The 20840-nt window shown below is 38.7% G+C and overlaps 3 protein-coding genes and 1 pseudogene across 5 annotated transcripts; 2 read left to right on the top strand and 2 right to left on the bottom strand.

Moving 5' to 3' along the window:
- The first annotated feature begins 2455 nt into the window (after positions 1-2455).
- On the top strand, positions 2456-4258 carry LOC109152205 (annotated as a pseudogene).
- A 3854-nt stretch (positions 4259-8112) lies between these two features.
- Positions 8113-12360, bottom strand: LOC109152434. Of its 2 annotated transcripts, none has more exons than XM_019300126.1 (9): positions 12122-12360; positions 11753-11917; positions 10541-10634; positions 10364-10423; positions 9932-9994; positions 9638-9841; positions 9403-9514; positions 9096-9310; positions 8113-8518 (listed from the first exon to the last, which is right to left on the bottom strand). In XM_019300126.1, the coding sequence occupies exons 2-9, from the start codon at positions 11902-11904 to the stop codon at positions 8426-8428; spliced, it is 993 nt and encodes a 330-aa protein (XP_019155671.1). In that variant the 5' UTR covers positions 11905-11917; positions 12122-12360; the 3' UTR covers positions 8113-8425. The 2 variants fall into 2 exon arrangements, with proteins under 2 accessions (XP_019155671.1, XP_019155672.1); XM_019300127.1 differs by having other exon boundaries at positions 8118-8518; positions 11753-11879.
- Positions 12361-13931: 1571 nt separating this feature from the next.
- LOC109152265 lies at positions 13932-17347 on the top strand. 2 transcript variants are annotated; one of them, XM_019299854.1, is made up of 3 exons: positions 13932-14145; positions 15082-16473; positions 16522-17347. In XM_019299854.1, the coding sequence occupies exons 2-3, from the start codon at positions 15769-15771 to the stop codon at positions 17299-17301; spliced, it is 1485 nt and encodes a 494-aa protein (XP_019155399.1). In that variant the 5' UTR covers positions 13932-14145; positions 15082-15768; the 3' UTR covers positions 17302-17347. The 2 variants fall into 2 exon arrangements, with proteins under 2 accessions (XP_019155399.1, XP_019155398.1); XM_019299853.1 differs by having other exon boundaries at positions 15082-17347.
- A 640-nt stretch (positions 17348-17987) lies between these two features.
- Positions 17988-19944, bottom strand: LOC109152203 (L-ascorbate oxidase homolog). Its single transcript, XM_019299791.1, has one exon. It carries the CDS (start codon positions 19836-19838, stop codon positions 18168-18170), a length of 1671 nt encoding a protein of 556 aa, XP_019155336.1. The 5' UTR covers positions 19839-19944; the 3' UTR covers positions 17988-18167.
- Positions 19945-20840: the final 896 nt, after the last annotated feature.

Below are 20840 nucleotides of genomic sequence, written 5' to 3'. Positions count from 1 at the left end.
AACGATAAACAGAACTTAATATTCCGTAACTTTTTATATGTTTAAATTAAGAAAGGAGCCAAGTAATTTGTGTTTAGATGGTATGTAGTGATATTTCCTATGTAGGAGGTTATGGGACTGAGCCTCAATGAAAGCGTTGTAGAGATACTATAATATTAAAAATAAAGAGGAATTTTGAGTACATTCACACACCATGGTCAAATTGAAAGGATAGCATTGCAATATTGTATATCACTCCTCTACAAACTGAAAGGGTAGCCTTGCAAGAATATATATCACTTTACAAACCAAACGGATAGCCCTGATATAACGTAAGTCACTCTACAAAAAAGTTGCAAGAATATATATATCACTCTTCACTTTACAAACCGAACGGATAGCCCTGATATAACGTAAGTCACTCTACAAAAAAGTTGCAAGAATATATATATCACTCTACAAATAGCCCTACAGTAACGTTATATATATATCACTCTACAAATAAGTTGCAAGAATACGTATGTCACTCTACAAAGTTGCAAGAATATATATCACTCTACAAACCGAACAGATAGCCCTACAATAATAAATTGATACTACGCCTCGAATTGATAGTTAAATTGTAACTGAATTTTTATATGTTATTACGGAGTATTATTTATTTTTTGTGAAGAAAGAGCGACTAAGCCTCGAAATGTTATTATGTCATATGTTTCTTAGAATTAAATTTCTCACTTTAAAAAAAAAAAAAAAAAAATTCAAGTGGTATATATAATTTCATCAAATACATGAAAATACTATACAATACTGATATAACAATGTACCTTATAATTTTTTTTCTTTTTATCGATATTTGTCTAGGCATGATCACAATTTCGGTTCCGATTTCAAAAATGGATGAACCGGAACCGAAACCTTAATATAAGATTCCGGATCCGGTTTATGAACCGGCGATTCCGGTTAAAATTGGCGGTTCTAATCGGAATTTCTTTTTTTTTTTTTATAAATAAATTAAATGTTAATGTTGTTTGTTGCACGTGGCAAAAGTGGCCAGTAGGCCACTGGCCATTTTATTTGTTTGGTTTGTTAACCACTTAGTGGCCTAGTGGCCATTTTATTTTAATTCACTGTTCTAAACCGGAACCGTCCAGTTCCGAATCGAAATCGGCGGATTCAGTTTCAAATTTTCTATAACCGGATCCGGAATTGTACGGACGATTTTGGTTCCAGTTCGATTAATACATTATCGGTTACGGTTTAAATCGGAGATTCGAACCGAACCGTTGTCACCCATAATTTGTCACCATTTAATTTTTTAAATTATAGGCATGAATAATATTTAACTTAATAATATCTCTGTACATAACTAACAAAAGACATAATGATGTAATGTTTTAATGCACCTTAGAATTTCCTCAACCATTATTAGTCACAAATTTGATTTCTCAAAGAGTTAATAACAGAAATAGTCATCTCACTATTGTGCCAATACTCTTTTTTTGGGTCAACTCATGACTTTCAATTCGACCAAAACAACTTTCATTTTTTTTAATATGGGTTAATTTAATATGATATGATCCAGGGATTATATTGTTCATTTAGCCTAATGTCAAACCTATGCATAATCCAAGTATCCCAACACCATTAATTGTAATTATTAAATAAATGCATTTTGTAAAAACTCACAACCGAGTTGGTCAAACAGTTGACTTGATAACTACAAGCTTTCAAGTTTGATTCTTGGTAAGAGTTATTTATTAGTGTTCTTAGTTTGAGTCCATTAGATATGGGCAACCTACTAGGTCGGTTTAACTACCTAGCTCATTGTAATCTTTTTCCTTCTAAGTCACGGTGTGAGTTTCATCTATAACACACATTTGGATAGTTGATGCTGACGTTCTGTAAATTAAAAAAATAAATGTATTTTGACAATATTAAAAAATAATTCTCTCTTAAATTTCAATTCAATAAAAAATGTGATGATCTCATAACTAAAACACATGGTAATAAATTGGATAAGAAAGCACTATAACATTATGATCCTAGTCGACGTCAAATGAGATCAAACGAATATAGGTTAGTTGCTCATAATGGGCCAATTCAAACCAATATGATGCTCACATGGAAAGTCGAAGTTTGATGTAATATTCTAGTTACAAAATCAATCACATAACCACCTTGGTTGTCCCAATATTAGTTGTTTTAATAATATACAAAAAAAAAAACTTAGTTTACAAAATTTACTAATTTCGTAAAGTTCATTAATACATGCTAAGGTGAACATCAAATTAAACAATCCAAATAGGAACATAATATTTGTTATAGCATTGCAGAAAAAGATGAGAGAATATGATTGAAGCCAGCTAAACCACACGGTAATAATAGGAAAAACGAACAACGTTAATTAAGGAATATCAGATCCACAAATACGGTGTTGGAGGTTATAACTTGCATTATATAAAAGGGGCGTATAGCCAAGGCAATAATCGCAAGCTCTAGCAACAAGAAGAAGACGAATAAAACGCCCCATCTCTATCTGCGCTTCTTCTTGAATAAATAAAGGGAAGGTTCCTGGGGGAGCCATGGGGCGAGCTTGCGCAACCGCGGCGGTGGTGCTCTTGCTGTGTCTCTCCGCCGTAATAGCGGAGGACCCCTACTTGTTCTTCACTTGGAAGGTGACCTATGGCACCATTTCCCCCATGGGCGTCCCCCAACAAGGCATCCTCATCAACGGCCAGTTCCCAGGTCCTAAGATCAATTGTACATCTAATAATAACATTATTGTTAACGTTTTCAACGAGCTGGATGAGCCTCTGCTCTTGACGTGGAGCGGCATTCAAACAGAGGAAGAATTCATGGGTTGATGGGACTATTGGGACCATGTGCCCGATAATGCCCGGAACCAACTTCACCTACAAGATGCAAGTCAAGGACCAGATTGGCACCTATTTCTACTTCCCCACCACCGGCTTGCAACGCGCGGCGGGTGGCTATGGCCCTATCAATGTCCACAGTCGTGAACTCATCCCTATCCCGTTTGCCTTCCCCGCTGATGAGTTCAATGTTTTTATCAGTGATTGGTACAATAAAGGCCACAAGACACTGAAAAAGATTCTCGATAGCGGCCGCACCATTGCTAGACCTGATGGGGTTGTGATCAATGGGAAACACGGCAAGGTGGGAGGCAAGATCGATCCACTTTTCACCATGGAAGCCGGCAAAACTTATAGGTATAGGGTCTGCAATGTGGGTATGAGGACATCGGTGAATTTCAGGTTCCAAGGACACACCATGACATTAGTGGAGATGGAGGGCTCACACACCATACAAAATGCGTACGACTCCCTCGACCTCCACGTCGGCCAGTGCCTTTCAGTTCTTGTAACGGCCGATAAAGAGCCTAAAGACTACTACTTGGTTGTCTCCAGTAGATTCTTTAAGCAAGAGTTTTCCACCGTGGCCATTATTAGCTACGCTAATGGCAACGGTATAACCGCATCCCCGGAACTTCCGCTACCCCCACCGGAAAACACGGAGGGAATCGCTTGGTCCATTAACCAATTCCGCTCTTTCCGGTGGAACCTCACGGCTAGCGCTGCCCGCCCCAACCCTCAAGGCTCTTACCACTACGGTCAGATCAACATCACCCGCACCATCAAGCTCGTCAATTCCAAAAGCTATGTGGACGGGAAGCTTAGATACGCGCTCAATGGCGTTTCCCATATTAACACTGACACCCCACTGAAGCTCGCTGAGTACTTCGGAATTTCCGAGAAGGTTTTCAAGTACAACATCATGGGCGACACCCCGCCGGAAAACGCGGAGAAGGTGACTCTCGCCCCCAATGTCGTCAACGCCACGTTCCGCAACTTCGTCGAGATTGTGTTCGAGAACCACGAGAAGACCATCCAGACATACCACCTCGACGGCCACTCGTTTTTCGCGGTGGCGATCGAGGCGGGGAGATGGAGCCCGGAGAAAAGGAAGAACTACAACTTGGTGGACGCGGTGAGCCGACATAGCATCCAAGTGTACCCCAACTCCTGGGCTGCCGTCATGACCACTATGGATAACGCTGGGATGTGGAACCTGAGGTCAGATATGTGGGAGAGGGCTTACTTGGGACAACAACTCTACTTCAGCGTTCTTTCACCGGAGCGTTCATTAAGGGATGAGCATAATCTTCCAGATAAGCAGCAGCTTTGTGGTTTGGTTAAGGGAATGTCTATGCCACCACCTTATAGTGGCTTCTAAATAATCATGGTTGCGGGTTTTTCTCACCATTAAAAAAAATATATTGTAATTTAGCTTGAGAGGGGAGATGTATACCCGAGCATTACTCTGGTAAACTTTCTCCGGTTAATGGAGCATTACTCCAATAACCTAAGGGGCGTATGGAATACTAGAGCATGACTCTATGTTAATTGGCGTAAATTTCGTCATGAATGAAAAATATATATATAGTTTCCTTAATATTGGTGTTGCTTGACTAGATTATGGTTTGTTTGATTCATTAGTCATATAATGTTATGTTATGTATATCAGCACACAACTAATCTATGTAGTATTAGTAGTTGTGACCTTGTAATTGTTAATGATACCCAGTTCATTGTATATCAGATGATGGGTTCTGCTCTAATATATCCTGCAATATATATCGAGAGGTGGTTGCTTATATATCTCTGTAACGTCAGCAATTCGCCTCTGTACATCTGCACACCCAGACAAACAATTCAGAAACTTAGGTGTGTAAGAGCATCCTCAATAGTGAGGTTTTAATTGTGGTTTTTAATTGCAAGAAAACTGACACTTGACTCAATATTATTTGAGGGCCCACATCTCACAAAATTCATTGATTTGCAAGAGACCCTAACACCCCCTCTCTCTCCTCTCTCTTTTAAGATGGCCAAAATCTCTTCAAAAACGGTGACAATGGTGACACTTGACACAATATTATTTGAAGGTCCACATCTCGCAAAATTCATTGATTTGCATGAGACCCTAACACCTCCTCTCTCTTCTCTCTCTTTCAAGATGGCCAAAATCTCTTCAAAAACCGTGACAATGGGGATGCCCTAAATGTTACTATTGTCCATACACTCAGTTTTTTTTATGAAAGTACGTAAAAACAGAAATATATTAATTAAAATCCAAGTTCAAAACATGAATAATGGAAGGAAAAGGAACAGAAAAACAGTCAACACAATCAGACTTGAGCAGGATTTCTGAGCTAACCTGATAATTCAAGGTGAGCCCTATCTGAATCTACTTCTGGCCTTCCTTACCTGATAATTCAAAGTTCAAACGCTTTCATCATATTGAGCGTGTTCAGAGCTTCAATCTCGTACTCTGCATCCGCACGAGATATGTGCAGCAGAGGTTCCCCCGCCTCATCTGCTTCGTTTGGAATGACTCTCAGATAATTTTCATAAGGGTTCGTATAATCTGGCCGTGCTTTAATGTACCTCTGTGGCGTAGGTAGATCACCTCTATATGTCCCCCAAGAACAAAATCTCAATTTATATGTCAGCTCCCTGCAATCATATATATCCCCCATGCCAGGCATCCGAATAAGAAGTCTGTCCCCGAGTTTAACTCCGCCGAAATAGGTAGGCATACCCCTGTATATCTCGTAGAAAGAATGGGGTTGTATCCATTCCGAGTCTCTGGGGGCATGAAATTTCTTAGGCCCCCTAAACCTGTCCTTAAGGCCTAGCTTCGAATTGAATCCACAGAACTTGGCTATCACAGCTAGTTCATAGGATTTGTAATAAGGTAGTTTCCATCCCATCCGAAGGTTTGAAACTTCCTTCCCCGGAAAATATTTTTAACCCTGGGACTATATCGGCGGGGAGAGGTAGTAGATATACCGGTATTCCAGGTAAATTAAACTCGTGTACCCGCAAATAGGTCTGCTCACCATCCTCAACCAGATCATAATTCTTCAGTTCCGCCTTCTCATCAAGGATGTTCGTCTGCAAAATTCTGGGTTCTGAAAAGGGCTCTTCTTGCCACCCGTCGAACCATACTTCGATCCCAGACATCCCCGAAAGGGGTACTTTAATACGAAGAGCCTCAGCAATCGCTGCTGAAGCGACATACCGCTCTAACATAAATTCCATTGCCGTAGAGTCCAGTTCACGCTGGTCAGACTCGATGCCGCGCCGCATATTCCTTAGTCCTAGACCGAACCACATTGCCTGACATACTAAGACGCTCAGAGACTGCAGTTTCCTAAACTGTTTGCCTATGTATATCCACTCATTCACAGCCCTAGCGTTAATGGCAGAACTTCGCGACACGTTGAAAAAGGTGTACCGCCCTCGTATTGAATGGAACTTAGGCACTGTCAACCTAGTAGTCACTTCATTCCAGATGGTTTGCTCCGCAGTACCGGGTACGTATTGACAAGCTGTCGTACAGAACAAGTACACGGCTACAGAAAAGTGGGCGTGAAGCCTGTTCGTCATCACATATTCGATCATAGCTCTCCAGATTTCATCACTTGTTGGCAGGACAGGCATTTCAGATGCGGGTTCTTTATCTCCTTTCCGCTGCCAACTTGTACCCATCCTGTAGTTTGAATCAAAAGTGCGGAAAGCTATCTTATCAGCCAACCTAGGCAAGCTGAAATCCAGCTTATATCTTGACCTGCGCTCCCACGCACCCGTCATCATAAGCATAATTTCAACATCTCTGTCTTTCAACCATCTTAAATCAATGCATTCAGTCCTGCGCACATCATCACCATTGTTATCTGATGATAAAGTGATGAACTCGGGGTAGTTTTCCGCCAAATTACCTCCTGGCCACTGAGGTTCCCAGTGTTCTTCATACCCCGGCTTGTCTTCTCAGATGTCGTTGGTCTGAATATGAACTCGCCCATCATTATATGCTTCAAACCTGTGCTGACCCTTGCTGCCTAGGGCGTTGGGCGAACCTCATACAGTTAAGTATGAGTGCGACATGGTTATCACCCCACCCCCTCATATAAAGCATTATAATATCACCAGGTTGCCCTAGGGCTTGTTGAACAGCCTCTATATCCAGGCGACGTTGAGGACCCACACAAAATTGGTCACATATGCCTTCGTAGTTGCTACCTGTATCCATATAATCGGCCTCTGTCAGCCCACACCAGCTCATCTTTGTTTGATACTGAACCTTCGAGAATGAGTGTACCCCTGGTCTAAGACCAGTAGGATCGTTTCGCGATAGGTAGTGAAAGTCCCTTGATTAGATTGAATGTTGAACAAAGGCCCCCTCGTGTCGGAGAACACTGTCCGTGCAATGGCATCCATTCTAGTTCGACCGTTAATATCTTGCTAAGCAGTCTGGTAAAGATATATTTGGGAGAAGAAGATATATATTTATAAGGATACAAAGAGTCTTAATTATGATAGGAACAATAAATATACAAATATTAAAAGTTTGGAATTTCAATGCGCATGGAAAAATGACGTAGCTGAAAAGTGCATTTAATTTGTGGAAAATTTTATTTCAATATCTGATGCATAGTTTTAATTCTTGACAGCAAAAAATGAACTTAAAACATTATCATTGTTGACGTTTGTGGTTAATATGCGGTGCCTCATCTGCCGGCATCACCATTGTTGAGTCCCCATGTGTGCTAAAGTAGTTGTTCAGTGATCTTGGTTTGAGCGTGTTCAAATATCTGCCATATTCTTTTGCTTTTATACTCTTGAGTATGTACATAGCACGGGGTGACATGTAATTTATGTAAATGTTCTCAAAAAATGAAAAGTGTAAAAATGATTCACTTTAAAAAATAATTTGATAAATTTACAAGTAAAATAAAATATATTTAAAATCATGGACGGGGTGAGAGGGGTACCCCGTCCCCATCCCCATTCCTAACAGAAATTTGAAAACATTTACCATCCCTACTCCGGTACCCTGAATTTTTTTCCCCATTCTTGTCCACAATGGGTACAGGAAAATTGCCATCCCTTACTAGTCACATGGCATGCATGTCTAATTGTTCCTAGTTCAAGAGTTTATTTCACCATTTCCCCCATTATAACTTCACCTTTTGGTTGCATTTGAATTAAAGGGCAAACCTGTATCTTTTTGTTTTTTTCCCCTTTGGTGGACATTTATAACAACAAGGAATAAAATGAACAAAATGGAGTCAATACATTATAGTGTTATACATCACGAATATAGACACTGCAAAAGCTTGACAATTGAATAAACACAAGCATGCAGTTTTATTCTCTCTTTTCAAGCAAAAAGGGACGCAGATCCAATACATGCACAGTACTCTTTCTTTAACAAGAGACCAAGAAGATTGAGGACTGTCATGCACTCATCCTTCGACGAATAAACAAATATTACCGAGTGTTATAAAGGACAATAAAAACTACATTACACGACTTCTGTCTGAGCTCCTGAAAGTACAACCTCGTCTTGAATATCCAAGTGATTAAGACTCTGCGGGGGCCTCAAACCTCGTTGGAGTATCAATTCCCATCATGCAGCACAGCCCAGAAATCAAAATTATAAGCAAAGTGATTGCCTGTAACATTTAAGAGAAGCAGTCATTTGAGCACGAACCAGACAATCACTTCATCATGCATAATAGGGAGCTAGCAGAGAACTGAACTAAAATAGTAGTATACGGAAAGTGATTTAAAAATAAAAGGAAAACGGCAAATTTAGTCTTAAAGTTCTATGGATATAGCTGAATTGCCGTAGCCACTTTTAGTCCCTGAATTGTTCTCAAAATGGTGGTTTTGTCCCAAACATTAACAGAGACGGTACTCTTCATTAGGTATGGTAAAAAACCTAACATGGAAAAATTACAATGATATCTCTAGTCATATAGGATTGTTTGCGGAGGAGTAATCCCTGTAAACGTTTGGAGCAAATCCATTACCCACCACTTTGGGAATAACTCAGGGACTAAAAGTGGTTACATCAATAATTTAATGATTGAGTCAACTATATTCATATAAGTCAAGGACTCTAAATCTGCCATTTTTCCACTCCCCCCTCCCAAACCAAAAAAAAAAAAAAAAAAAGCGCATGCATATCCTTTAATCTAGGATATGCAGTAACATGCTACAAATTAATGGTAAAAGACAAGTACTTACAACAAGTATACTCTCGAAAAACGTCGCCTTAAGTTTGCATACTTCATCACAGGTTTTATTTCCTGATCCACTGTCAAGGCTACCTTCAGCGAGAAATCTTTCTAGTGCCCTATGAGATGGGTACTGAATTGACCTCAGCGGATCTGACACATAGAGGACAGTGTATTTTGCTCCCAAATGCTCCATGTGACTAATTAAATCAGTTAAAACTTGGCCTGAATATTTTATCCAATTATTTCATGTTAGTATACAAGATAACATGATTGCTTGCATCACTAAAAGAAACATGTTTAAAAATTAAGCATACCCTCAGAAGTTTGTTCCTCCGATCCTTCCATAGTACTGGAACCACTGTGACAGAGAACAATTAGATCTGATTGTCCCTTGGATCTCTTCTCCATTCTTGAAACCAAATAGTTCTGCACGTACATGAAATTAAAATAAAAAAAGTTAATCATTTGTTATTTAGATGAATCATAATTTTTAAAGGGTTTGTTTTGTGATATAAAGAGCAGTGAATCATAGAATCTGCTACTATTAACCTGAACTGAGAGGATGTCTGGAAGCTTCTCAAAATTTCCACCCCCTACAGAGCATGACTCTAAGAAAGCTACTTTACTGGTTTCTAAATCATGCCCACATGTATCAGTGAACTCTGAAACAAGTGAGTTTTCCACTGAATGGCTGTCCTCTGATGCCGCAATATAAGGAAATGCCAAAGAGAAGTTGGAGTTAACAAAAGAGCCCTGTTCACAAGAACACGCATATAGAACAACTTAATCTAAGGTTTTCTGACCACAAAATTCACTTCTGTAGTTATCTGAGACAAAATTTACCTTGAGCAAGTCGACCAGGGAAGAATCCGCTTTTCTAGGTCTAGAAAGATCTTGAGAGTGTAACTGCACATGTAAAAATTTAGTCAACAACCCATGCAAAGTTTAAAATAAGAAGTTTCCCACATCATGATGTCAATTGTCAACAGTGTTCAAATAGCAAGTCACACTATAATCTTGTCATGCCATGAAAAGGCAAATACATGATAGATAAAGTGTAACTGCAAATTTCTTTGGCCAGTAAATCAGCTCATGTTGTTTTGTTCAGGAAGTTATCTGAAGTTTTTCATAAACACGATATACAAATAGCATTCACAGGTTTGTTATATAACAATTGCATAATTTGACTTAATAGTTTCTTCATTGAATGAATATATCTGATAATGATCCAAATAGTTTAAGAAATGGTAATTGATAAGATGATTACAAATGTACCTCTTTCCCGACAAAAATAAGCCCAATATCTAGATGTTGCTGAGCTCCCTTATCTGAACACTAATGAAGGTAAAAGATACTTTAGTTTTTTCACATAGTAAAAAGTGTAAGATAAAAGGTTGAAAATAAACAAAAGAATAACTATAGCAATATGGGAGAGGGAGAGAGAGAGAGTACCAGCAAGTTTGACCAACCACCTTCAGACATAACAGACTTGGCTAACTCTTTTGGAGTGAGGGTTCTGTAATTTACAGCTTCACTTGTTGGAAATCTATAGCATAACATTAGACAACATTAGGGAATTTTTTAAATATATATACATCCAGAATGACAGAAAGAACTCAAGAAGACATCCTTCCACTTCTACGCTATGGGATCCTCATTACAGATGTGTTTGTTTTGTTAAAAGAGTAACAAGAACATGAAATATAAGAGAGACAGATAGGAGAACAAATGACACAATTTATTTTTTTAAAAGAGGAAGAACATTGTTTTATTTAATTAGCCTCATTAGTAGGTTGCGCCATTTTCTTACTCAAAATCTGACAATTAGCTATTTGCAAGTAATTTTAGGAGGATATCCTCAAGATATACTGTAATACATCAGTTAAGAGAATGAATAAGCATGCTGAATTATGGAAAGGAGAAAACTCTTTGTTTGGCTGGCACAGTAACACTATTTCAAACTTTTTATCCCACCATCCCTAAGGATTTCAGTTGGAGTAGTCTGTACAATGGTTAGAGAGATCTTATTCTTTATTGGGATTCCACATTATTTATCCTAGCACTGCCAGATTAATCCTAACATCACAAAATTGCTTGTGAAGGCTTTATCCAGTTACCTTAAAGGTTAAACCTCACTATATAACAAATGTTAAATAGCTAACAGGACATGCACGTAGTGTGTAGAACAACAAGATAGGCACAGTTATGGAGGATAAGTTTCACAATTTTCTACTTTTATCAGTTGAATTGCATAATTTCACCTCAACCAACCTCAAAAATAATAACTTGCCCAAGGGAAAAAAATGTACTTTTAATGATGATTGCTTATGTACTAACATCTGGTGAAAAGAACATAGCTAAACGGGTGAGAAACGATCCAAGTGATTTGTTTCTTGTTTAATGTATGTCACTATTGCAAGGCATATTGTCCATTTAGTATGTAGCTTATTTTTCAAAACCATAGCTGCATATATCTCTAACTGATAAGCTATGCTAAAGAGAAGAAATTAACACACCAATGAAGTGCAAATCAATCAAGTGTAATACCCCATGGATTAACACCAATGCTTTCTTTTTCATCATAATATATTATGCCCGGGTAGGAAAGAAAACTTTTAGTACTACCCAGTATGATAACAGCTAGAGAGAGAGAATAATATGTACCCATCTTGATGGGGCGACCATAGGAAAGAAGGAACCGTGGAGGGAAGCGTAAGCCCCGGAAGAAACTGAACCGCAACAACCAAAATAGTAGCTAGTAAAGTTGCAACTGTCTTCATCTCTCGTCCACCTAACACACAGCAAAGTTCGAGCATAAAACTAAAATCACTGCAGATAGATCAAAGGATGAAGAAGGAAAGATTCGACAGTGGAATGCGAAAACAATAATCGATAATCGCTAACTACAGCTACAGTAATGGGGGATAATCTCTGTGGATTTGAGACCGGAACAATTATTGCAATCAGAAGATCGATTCATGGAATCCAATTAACACATCTGACGATAGCGAGTATAGGATCCGTATCTCTTACCTTAATTCTTGCCCGATGCGAGATGAATCGGAATCGAGACGACTTCCCCGTCCGTCGATGTTCCGGAAATAGACGTACGGCACACAAGCGCGAGCTCCGGTCCTTCGTCCCTAGTATTTTGTGCTTGTTTTTACATATTAATATCGTTAAATAGTTTCAATTGCTTTCACACTTCACCCCAATAATAAAACTGTTTATCTAGAACTCTAGAACTATAGTTAAAAAAAAACAAACTCTAGAACTATAAACAAATAAACAAAAGGGATTAATATCAAATAGGTTATTAATATGATTATTAAGCCATCAAAAGTTATAAAACGTCAAATAAGTCATTAAATTTTAAAAAATTAATATAATTAAATTTTTTTATCCCTATCCTCTATAAAGGTATAACGAGATAATAATTACTCTCTTTATTTCATTTTATTTTATGTAACGATGTTTGATTGGAGTTATTTTTAATCCAATTTATTCTAATATTGTGTTTAGTATTAGTATACACAATTTATATATTTATAAATTACACTAAAAATATTATTAAACACACAAAATCAATTTTAAAAATAAGTAAAAAAAACTACTAAATAAAGTATTTATCATGTACAAAGTATAGATCAATCGTTATGTTATGCAACCGCGTGCACACGGTTGCGAACGACGCTGTTTCACTATGGTGGAGTAACAGTGCTATTAGTAGCACCGTTTAACTCAACCAACCATTTTTTAAAAACTTCAATTGACGAGATTTCCACCATTTTCGGTGTGGATATCTAGTTCACTGATTCTGGATATATAGTTCAGTAATTCTGGATACATAGTTCACTAATTCTGGATATATAATTCATTAATTCTGGATATATAGCTCACTAATTCTGAATTTATAGTTCATTAATTTTGAATATATAATTCATCCATTATGAATTAGCGAACTGCCATAAGCCAAAATAAAGTACTCGTAATATGTGTGGATATATAGTTTACTAATTCTGAATATATAGTTTATTAATTCTGGATATATAGTTCATTAATTATGGATATATAACACAGCATAACGCCGTTAATGGTAATAAAAATGACTTTTTTTAAGTCGAACGCGTTATTTTTAATCAAAACAAAGCTGTTTTTGCAACTGTGTGCACCATGCGATTGCATTGCGAGTATAGATCCAATCATTATACCCTACACCACGGCGTGTGTAGCATTGTGCGCCGCGCGCCTCCCAAAACGACGTCGTTTTGGGAGGCGCGGTAGGAAGTTGCTGTGATTATGTGTATTTGTTCACACAATTATGTGTATTTGTTCATACAATTATGTACATTTTTTATACAATTATGTACATTCTTTTTATACAATTATGTACATCCGAATCAGAAAATTTGTGTGTATTATGTTAATAGTTGATGTGTATTACGTTAAAAGTTTATGTTTATTATGTATGTTAGATTATGTGTATTATCTTTTAAAAAGAGTATGTATATTTTGTTATATAATTATGTACATTCATGTATACAATTATGTGTATTATAGTATAACATTATGTACATTTTTGAACAGGGATTTTTTTTAAAGAAAAATTAACTATCATACACTGGAGCGGAAAATTTCAAAAAAATAAAATAAAATTAAAACGACGTCGTTTTGCACCTGAGTGCACAGTGCAATATGCGCCGTGGTATAGGATATAAATTGCCGATCCGGTCCTAAACCAAGGTCATTTGGGCCCCTGCACAGGGCCCATCAGCTATACGAGATATATATAATTTTTTTTTTTTAGAACGCAATACAAGATATATTAAAGAACTTGGGTCTATTGATTTTCTGATGAAGTCGAGGTCTCGAGGAGGTGGAGGAGCCGAGGAGACAATGGAGTCTCGCACCCCCGTCGCCCAGGAGTCCATGAGTCACAACGCCTCTTTTAACGGCTAATGTGGAGTCATTAAAACTTAAAAGCTCAAAAGCAAAGTAGCAAATAATCACAATTTAGTAAATAATCACAAGGTTTTGTCAGTTGTGACTGTATCAAGGTATTCTCACTATTCTGTAATCTGTATAAATCTATTTGCCATTCATTATCTCTGCAACTCTGCCATCTCTAGTTTCTTTGAATTCTTTCATTCTTTGCCGATGGTGGACGTGCGTGGATTGCAATTTTGCGAAGTGAAAAACTGAAAATGTGCAATTAAATTAATTGAATAATTGAGTAAATAGCCAATAATTATCTATAATTTATTTATTTAAATTCGTTGCAAACTGCAGAATTATATTCTAATTCCATTAATGGGACTAAGTTTTAGGAATCCCAATTATCTTTTAATTCTATTTAGATGTTAATCGTATTGTTGTTTAGCAGTTAGGAATTAAGAATTTTAATTTTATTTAAGATTCCTGTTTACAATGAAATTGTAATTTTATTAGGTTTATTATATGAAGATTGATTTTATTTTATTTTATTTTGTAAGTTTTGTAATATATTTTTTGTTTATTTATTTATGAAGGTATTGAGGGCACATGCTTATTGTTTAGGCATAATAAGGATTTTTGTTAAGTACAATTGTGCAAATGCTTTATAGGAGCTTTTGTTCTTTTATTTGTTTAGATCATTTTTATAATAATTTTTTATACAATGTTTGCCTAAAAATATTTATTTGGAAGTGAGGAAAGAAAAGAAAAACAAATTGAGCATTTAGTAGTTTTCCATAGGATTGTAGGAAGCCATTGATGATTTTGCCTCTAGGAAAGAACATAAAAGCTTCTTTTTTTTATGATTAATTTTGTTTCTGTAAATTGTTGAACATTTTAAAAGTGTATTTCAATTTAGTTGACATTAGTTTTTTGTACTCATATATTGAATTTAAAATTTAATTATAAAAAAATTTATGTTAATTTCTCTGCCCCTGCTTCAGTAGATTATGTATTTATCAATAATAAGAATATTACAAGAACTATTGTTTTCATTGCAGGGAACACATTCCAGCTAGACTGCTCAACAAGATATTAGCGAGAAGTGATTGAACTAGTATGGATGCCATTGCATGGACAGTGTTCCCCGACGAGAGGGGGCCTTTGTTCAAGATACAATCTAATCTAGGGACTTTTACTACGTATCGCGAAACGTTCTTTGATGTCTTAGACTTTGGATACACTAAATCTCGATGGTTCAGTATTAAACAAAAGATGACCTGGTGTGGGCTGACAGAGGCCAAGTATTTGGGGACAGCGAGCAACTACGAAGGCATATGTGACCAATTTTATGTGGGTCCTCAACAGCTGGATATAGAAGCTGTTCAACAAGCCCTAGGGCAACTTGATATTATGAAGCTTTATATGATGAACGGATGGGGTGATAACCATGTCGCACTCATACTAAACTGTATGAGGTTCGCCACTTACTAGATGTGTATAGCAATGCCCTAGGCGGACGGGCTCGGCACTTGTTTGAAGAATATTATGATGGGCGAATTTATATTCCGTCAAACAGCATCTGGGAAGACAAGCCGGGGTATGAAGGAAACTGGAGACCCCAGTGGCCAGGAGGTAATTTGGCGGAAAACTACCCCGAGTTCATCACTTTATCACGTAACGATGTTGATGTGAGCAGGACTGAATGCATTGATTTAAGACGATTGGATGACAGAGCTGTTGAAATTATGCTTATGATGACTGGTGCGTGGGAGCGCAGGTCGAGATATAAGCTTGATTTCAGCTTGCATAGGTTGGCTGATAAGATAGCTTTCCGCTCTAATGCAAACTACAGGATGAGTACGAGTTGGCAGCGGAAAGGAGATCAAGAACCCACTACTAAAATGCCTAACCTGCCGACAAGTGATAAAATCTGGAGAGCAATGATTGAATATGTCATGACGAACAGGCTTTACGCCCACTTTTCAGTAGCCGTGTACTTGTTCTGTACCACAGCATGTCAATACGTACCGAGTACTGCAGAGCAAAGCATCTGGAATGAAGTGACTACTAGGCTGACAGTGCCTACGTTCCATTCAATACGAGGGCGGTACACCTTTTTCAACGAGTCGAGAAGTTCTCCCATTAACGCTAGGGCCACGAATGAGTGGATATACATCGGCAAACAGTTTAGGAAACTGCAGTCTCTGAGCGTCTTAGTGTGTCAGGCAATGTGGTTCGGTCTAGGACTAAGGAATATGCGGCGAGGCATCGAATTTCACCAGCGTGAACTGGACTCTACGATGATGGCATTTATGAATCAGCGGTATGTAGCTTCACCGGCGATCGTTGAGGCTCTTCGTATTAAGGTACCACTTTCAGGGATGTCTGGAATCCGTGTATGGTTCGACGGGTGGGAAGAAAAGCCCTTTGAAGAACCCAGAATGTTGCAGGCGAACATCGAACAGAAGAATTATGATCTGGTTGAGGATGGTGACCAGACGAACATCCTTGATGACAAGGAACTGAAGAATTTTGATCTGATTGAGGATGGTGACCAAACCTATTTGCGGGTACATGAGTTTAATTTACCTGGAATACCGGTATATCTACTACCGCTCCCTGCCAATATAGTGCCAGGGTTAAAAATATTTTCCGGCGAGGGTAGTTTCAAACCTTCAGATGGAGAATTTGGTAGGATGGGATGGGAACTACCTTCTTATTACAAGGCCTATGAACTAGCTGTGATAGCCAAGTTCTGCGGATTCAATTCCAAGCTTAAAGACAGGTATAGGGGGCCTAAGAAATTTCATGCCCCCAAAGACTCAGGATGGGTACAACCCCATTCTTTATACGAGGAAGAGAGGGGTATGCCTACCTATTTCGGCGGAGTTAAGCAAGGGGACAGACTCTTTATTGCGATGCCCCAGATGGGGAATATATATTCTTGCAGGGAGCTGACATATAAATTGAGATTTTGTTCTTGGGGGACATATAGAGGTGATCTACCTAAGCCACAGAGGTACACTTTAGCACAGGCAGATTTTACCAATCCTGCTGAAAATGCTTTCATCGGCCAACACACAAGGATTCGGAACCAACCAGATTATACTAAACCTGATGAAAATGGTCTCATAAGGACTCCGAACCAAGCAGATGAGGCGGGGGAACCTCTGCTGCACATATCTCGTGCGGATGCAAAGTACGTGGTGGAAGCTCTGAACTCTGACAACGCTCGATTTGACCGCATTTGGCTTATCAGGAAAGGAATATTAGTTTGAACTATTATTAACAATGGACTCATTGAAATTATAAGATTCGTCACAACTCTCAATACTACTTAGATTAGTTTTGCTGATATATATATATATATATATATATATATATATATATATATATATATATATATATATATAACAATCTTAATAATAACATTATATGACACTAATGAATCAAATAAACCATAATCTAGTCAAGCATCACCAATGTTAAGGAAACTAATTTTTCTTTTACATTCATGAAGAAATTTTACGCCAATTAACAAGGAGTCATGCTCAAGTATCGTGAAATTTTAGGCATAATTTTCGTTTTCTTATAAACCTTGTTGTGATATAATAATCGTGAAATCTACAATATCTAAATCAGTCTACGGTATTCATAATTGTCTAGTTTAAATTTAAAAGGTCAATATTATTACTCTATTTATTTGCACAATTAACAACAACCCAAACAACATAAGAGCATCCACATATGTGGATACTGCAATGGAGTTATTGACAAAGATGTGGGTGCTCTCGTAACAAGCCTTGTGTGGCTGTCACAAGTGCACCAAGCAGGCACGATAGGCGGGCTAATAGTTTTAACTTCTCTTTTATATTCTATTTGCTCTAAGATGCATAAAAGCAGTAAGAGAGAAAAAAAAAATTCAACAAAAAAAAATAATAATAATAAAATTCAAGAAACGTAATTAAGGAAATTAAGCCTTCTGTCATTTATTTAGTGAAGGAAAAAGGCCAGGTTTACATCCATTAACCGGAGTGATGCTCCGATCCATTAACTAACTGGAGTAATGCTCCATTAACTAACCGGAGTAATGCTCCATAGTACACCCCTCCCCTCCACCTACACTACAGTACATATATACCCTTTAGAAGCCGCTGTAAGGTGGTGGCATAGACATTCCCTTAACCAAACCACAAAGCTGCTGCTTATCTGGAAGATTGTGCTCATCCCTTAATGAACGCTCCGGTGAAAGAACGCTGAAGTAGAGTTGTTGTCCCAAGTAAGCCCTCTCCCACATATCTGACCTCAGGTTCCACATCCCGGCGTTATCCAGAGTGGTCATGACGGCAGCCCAGGAGTTGGGGTACACTTGGATGCTGTGTCGGCTCACCGCGTCCACCAAGTTATAGTTCTTCCTTTTCTCCGGGCTCCATCTCCCCGCCTCAATCGCCACCGCGAAGAACGAGTGGCCGTCGAGGTGGTAGGTCTGGATGGTCTTCTCGTGGTTCTCGAACACAATCTCGACGAAGTTGCGGAATGTAGCGTTGACGACATTGGGGGCGAGAGTCACCTTCTCCCCGTTTTCCGGTGGGGTGTCGCCCATGATGTCGTACTTGAAAACCTTCTCGGAAATTCCGAAGTACTCAGCGAGCTTCAGTGGAGTGTCGGTGTTAATATGGGAAACGCCATTGAGCGCGTATCTAAGCTTTCCGTCCACATAGCTTTTGGAATTGACGAGCTTGATGGTGCGGGTGATGTTGATCTGACCGTAGTGGTAAGAGCCTTGAGGGTTGGGGCGGGCAGCGCTAGCCGTGAGGTTCCACCGGAAAGAACGGAATTGGTTAATGGACCAAGCGATTCCCTCCGTGTTTTCCGGTGGGGATGGCGGGAGTTCCGGGGATGCGGTTATACCGTTGCCATTAGCGTAGCTAATAATGGCCACGGTGGAAAACTCTTGCTTAAAGAATCTACTGGAGACAACCAAGTAGTAGTCTTTAGGCTCTTTATCGGCCGTTACAAGAACTGAAAGGCACTGGCCGACATGGAGGTCGAGGGAGTCATACACATTTTGTATGGTGTGTGAGCCCTCCATCTCCACCAACGTCATGGTGTGTCCTTTGAACCTGAAATTCACCGACGTCCTCATACCCACATTGCAGACCCTATACCTATAAGTTTTGCCGGCTTCCATGGTGAAAAGTGGGTCGATCTTGTCTCCCACCTTGCCGTGTTTCCCATTGATCACAACCCCATCAGGTCTAGCAATGGTGTGGCCGCTATCAAGAATCTTCTTCAGTGTTTTGTGGCCTTTATTGTACCAATCACTGATAAAAACATTGAATTCATCCGCGGGGGAATCAAACGGGACCGGGATGAGGTCACGACTGTGGACATTGATAGGGCCATAGCCGCCGGCCGCGCGTTGCAAGCCGGTGGTGGGGAAGTAGAAATAGGTGCCAATCTGGTCCTTGACTTGCATCTTGTAGGTGAAGTTGGTGCCGGGCATGATAGGGCACATGGTCCCAATAGTCCCATCAACCCATGAATTCTTCCTCTGTTGAATGCCGCTCCACGTCAAGAGCAGAGGCTCATCCAGCTCGTTGAAAACGTTAACAATAATGTTGTTGTTGGATGTGCAATTGATCATAGGACCTGGGAACTGGCCATTAATGAGGATGCCCTGTTGGGGGAAGCCCATGGGAGAAATGGTGCCATAGGTTACCTTCCACGTGAAGAACAAGTAGGGGTCCTCCGCTATTACGGCGGAGAGACACAGCAAGAGCACCACCGCTGAGGTTGCGCAAGCTCGCCCCATGGCTCCCCCCGGAACCTTCCCTTTATTTATTCAAGAAGAAGCGCAGATAGAGATGGGGCGTTTTATTCGTCTTCTTCTTGTTGCTAGAGCTTGCGTTTATTGCCTTGGCTATACGCCCCTTTTATACCATGCAATTTATAACCTCCAACACCATATTTGTGGATCTGACATTCCTTAATTCTCGTTCTAACGCTGTTTGTTTTTACTATTATTACCGTGTGGTTTAGCTGGCTTCAATCATATTCTCTCATCTCTCTCTGCAATGCTCGTATATGTAACAAATATAATTTCCTATTTGGATTGTTTGATGTTCACCTTAGCATCATTGGATTATTAAAATTATAATCAAGCATTAGCATGAATTAAAGAACTTTACAAAATTAGTAAACAAGTTTTATGTATATTATTAAAACAACGAATATTCAGACAATGCAACCAAGTTGGTTATGTGGTTGATTTTGTAATCACAATATTACAAGCTCAACTTCCCATATGAACATATATTGGTTTGAGCTCGTCAATTTATGAGCAACTTATATTCGTTTATCTCATTACCGTCGACTAGGATCATAATGTTATAGTGCTTTCTTATCCATATTAATATCATGCGACTTAGTTATCTTCGATCATATATTTTTTTTTCGATCTTTTAATTTCTCTCTATTGGTCATACATTGTTATTAAAACAACTAATACCATAGCCCCACATGGCTAGCCCACTTAGTCGGATTAATCACCTTAAGGTATTGTTCCAACGCTGGTGTTTCCTCTAAGCTCTATATGTTTAGTATTAGTCGAGGGCAAACTAACAAGACTCTGCGTATCGATTTGTGCATTTAGTTATATACGATACGATAAAGGAATAAAGTGTTTTAAAAAAATATAATGTTGCCAGTTTAGTGCTTAGTTTAATTTAGCTTGAACACGCAGAAAATCAAGCAATTTACCCTATTGCCCTTCAATTAAGAGACACAACATAATGAATAGACCAATTTGCCCTTT

The sequence above is a fragment of the Ipomoea nil genome, unplaced genomic scaffold (assembly GCF_001879475.1).
Source record: "Ipomoea nil cultivar Tokyo-kokei standard unplaced genomic scaffold, Asagao_1.1 scaffold2403, whole genome shotgun sequence".
Lineage (NCBI taxonomy): Eukaryota > Viridiplantae > Streptophyta > Magnoliopsida > Solanales > Convolvulaceae > Ipomoea > Ipomoea nil.
The sequence above is the reverse complement of the archived record's forward strand: the minus strand, read 5'-3'. Positions and strand labels throughout refer to the sequence as shown.

What these genes read in the sequence shown, in the direction of transcription:
- LOC109152265 (XM_019299853.1), top strand. Translation starts at nt 15,769, where the DNA reads ATGCTTATGATGACTGGTGCGTGGGAGCGCAGGTCGAGATATAAGCTT.
- LOC109152203 (XM_019299791.1), bottom strand. Translation starts at nt 19,838, where the DNA reads ATGGGGCGAGCTTGCGCAACCTCAGCGGTGGTGCTCTTGCTGTGTCTC.
- LOC109152434 (XM_019300126.1), bottom strand. Translation starts at nt 11,904, where the DNA reads ATGCTCGAACTTTGCTGTGTGTTAGGTGGACGAGAGATGAAGACAGTT. An exon ending in TGGTCGCCCCATCAAGATGG is followed by an intron (nt 10,635 to 11,752) that starts GTACATATTATT and finishes GTTATGCTATAG; the next exon opens with ATTTCCAACAAGTGAAGCTG. An exon ending in TTTTCGAGAGTATACTTGTT is followed by an intron (nt 8,519 to 9,095) that starts GTAAGTACTTGT and finishes TAAATGTTACAG; the next exon opens with GCAATCACTTTGCTTATAAT.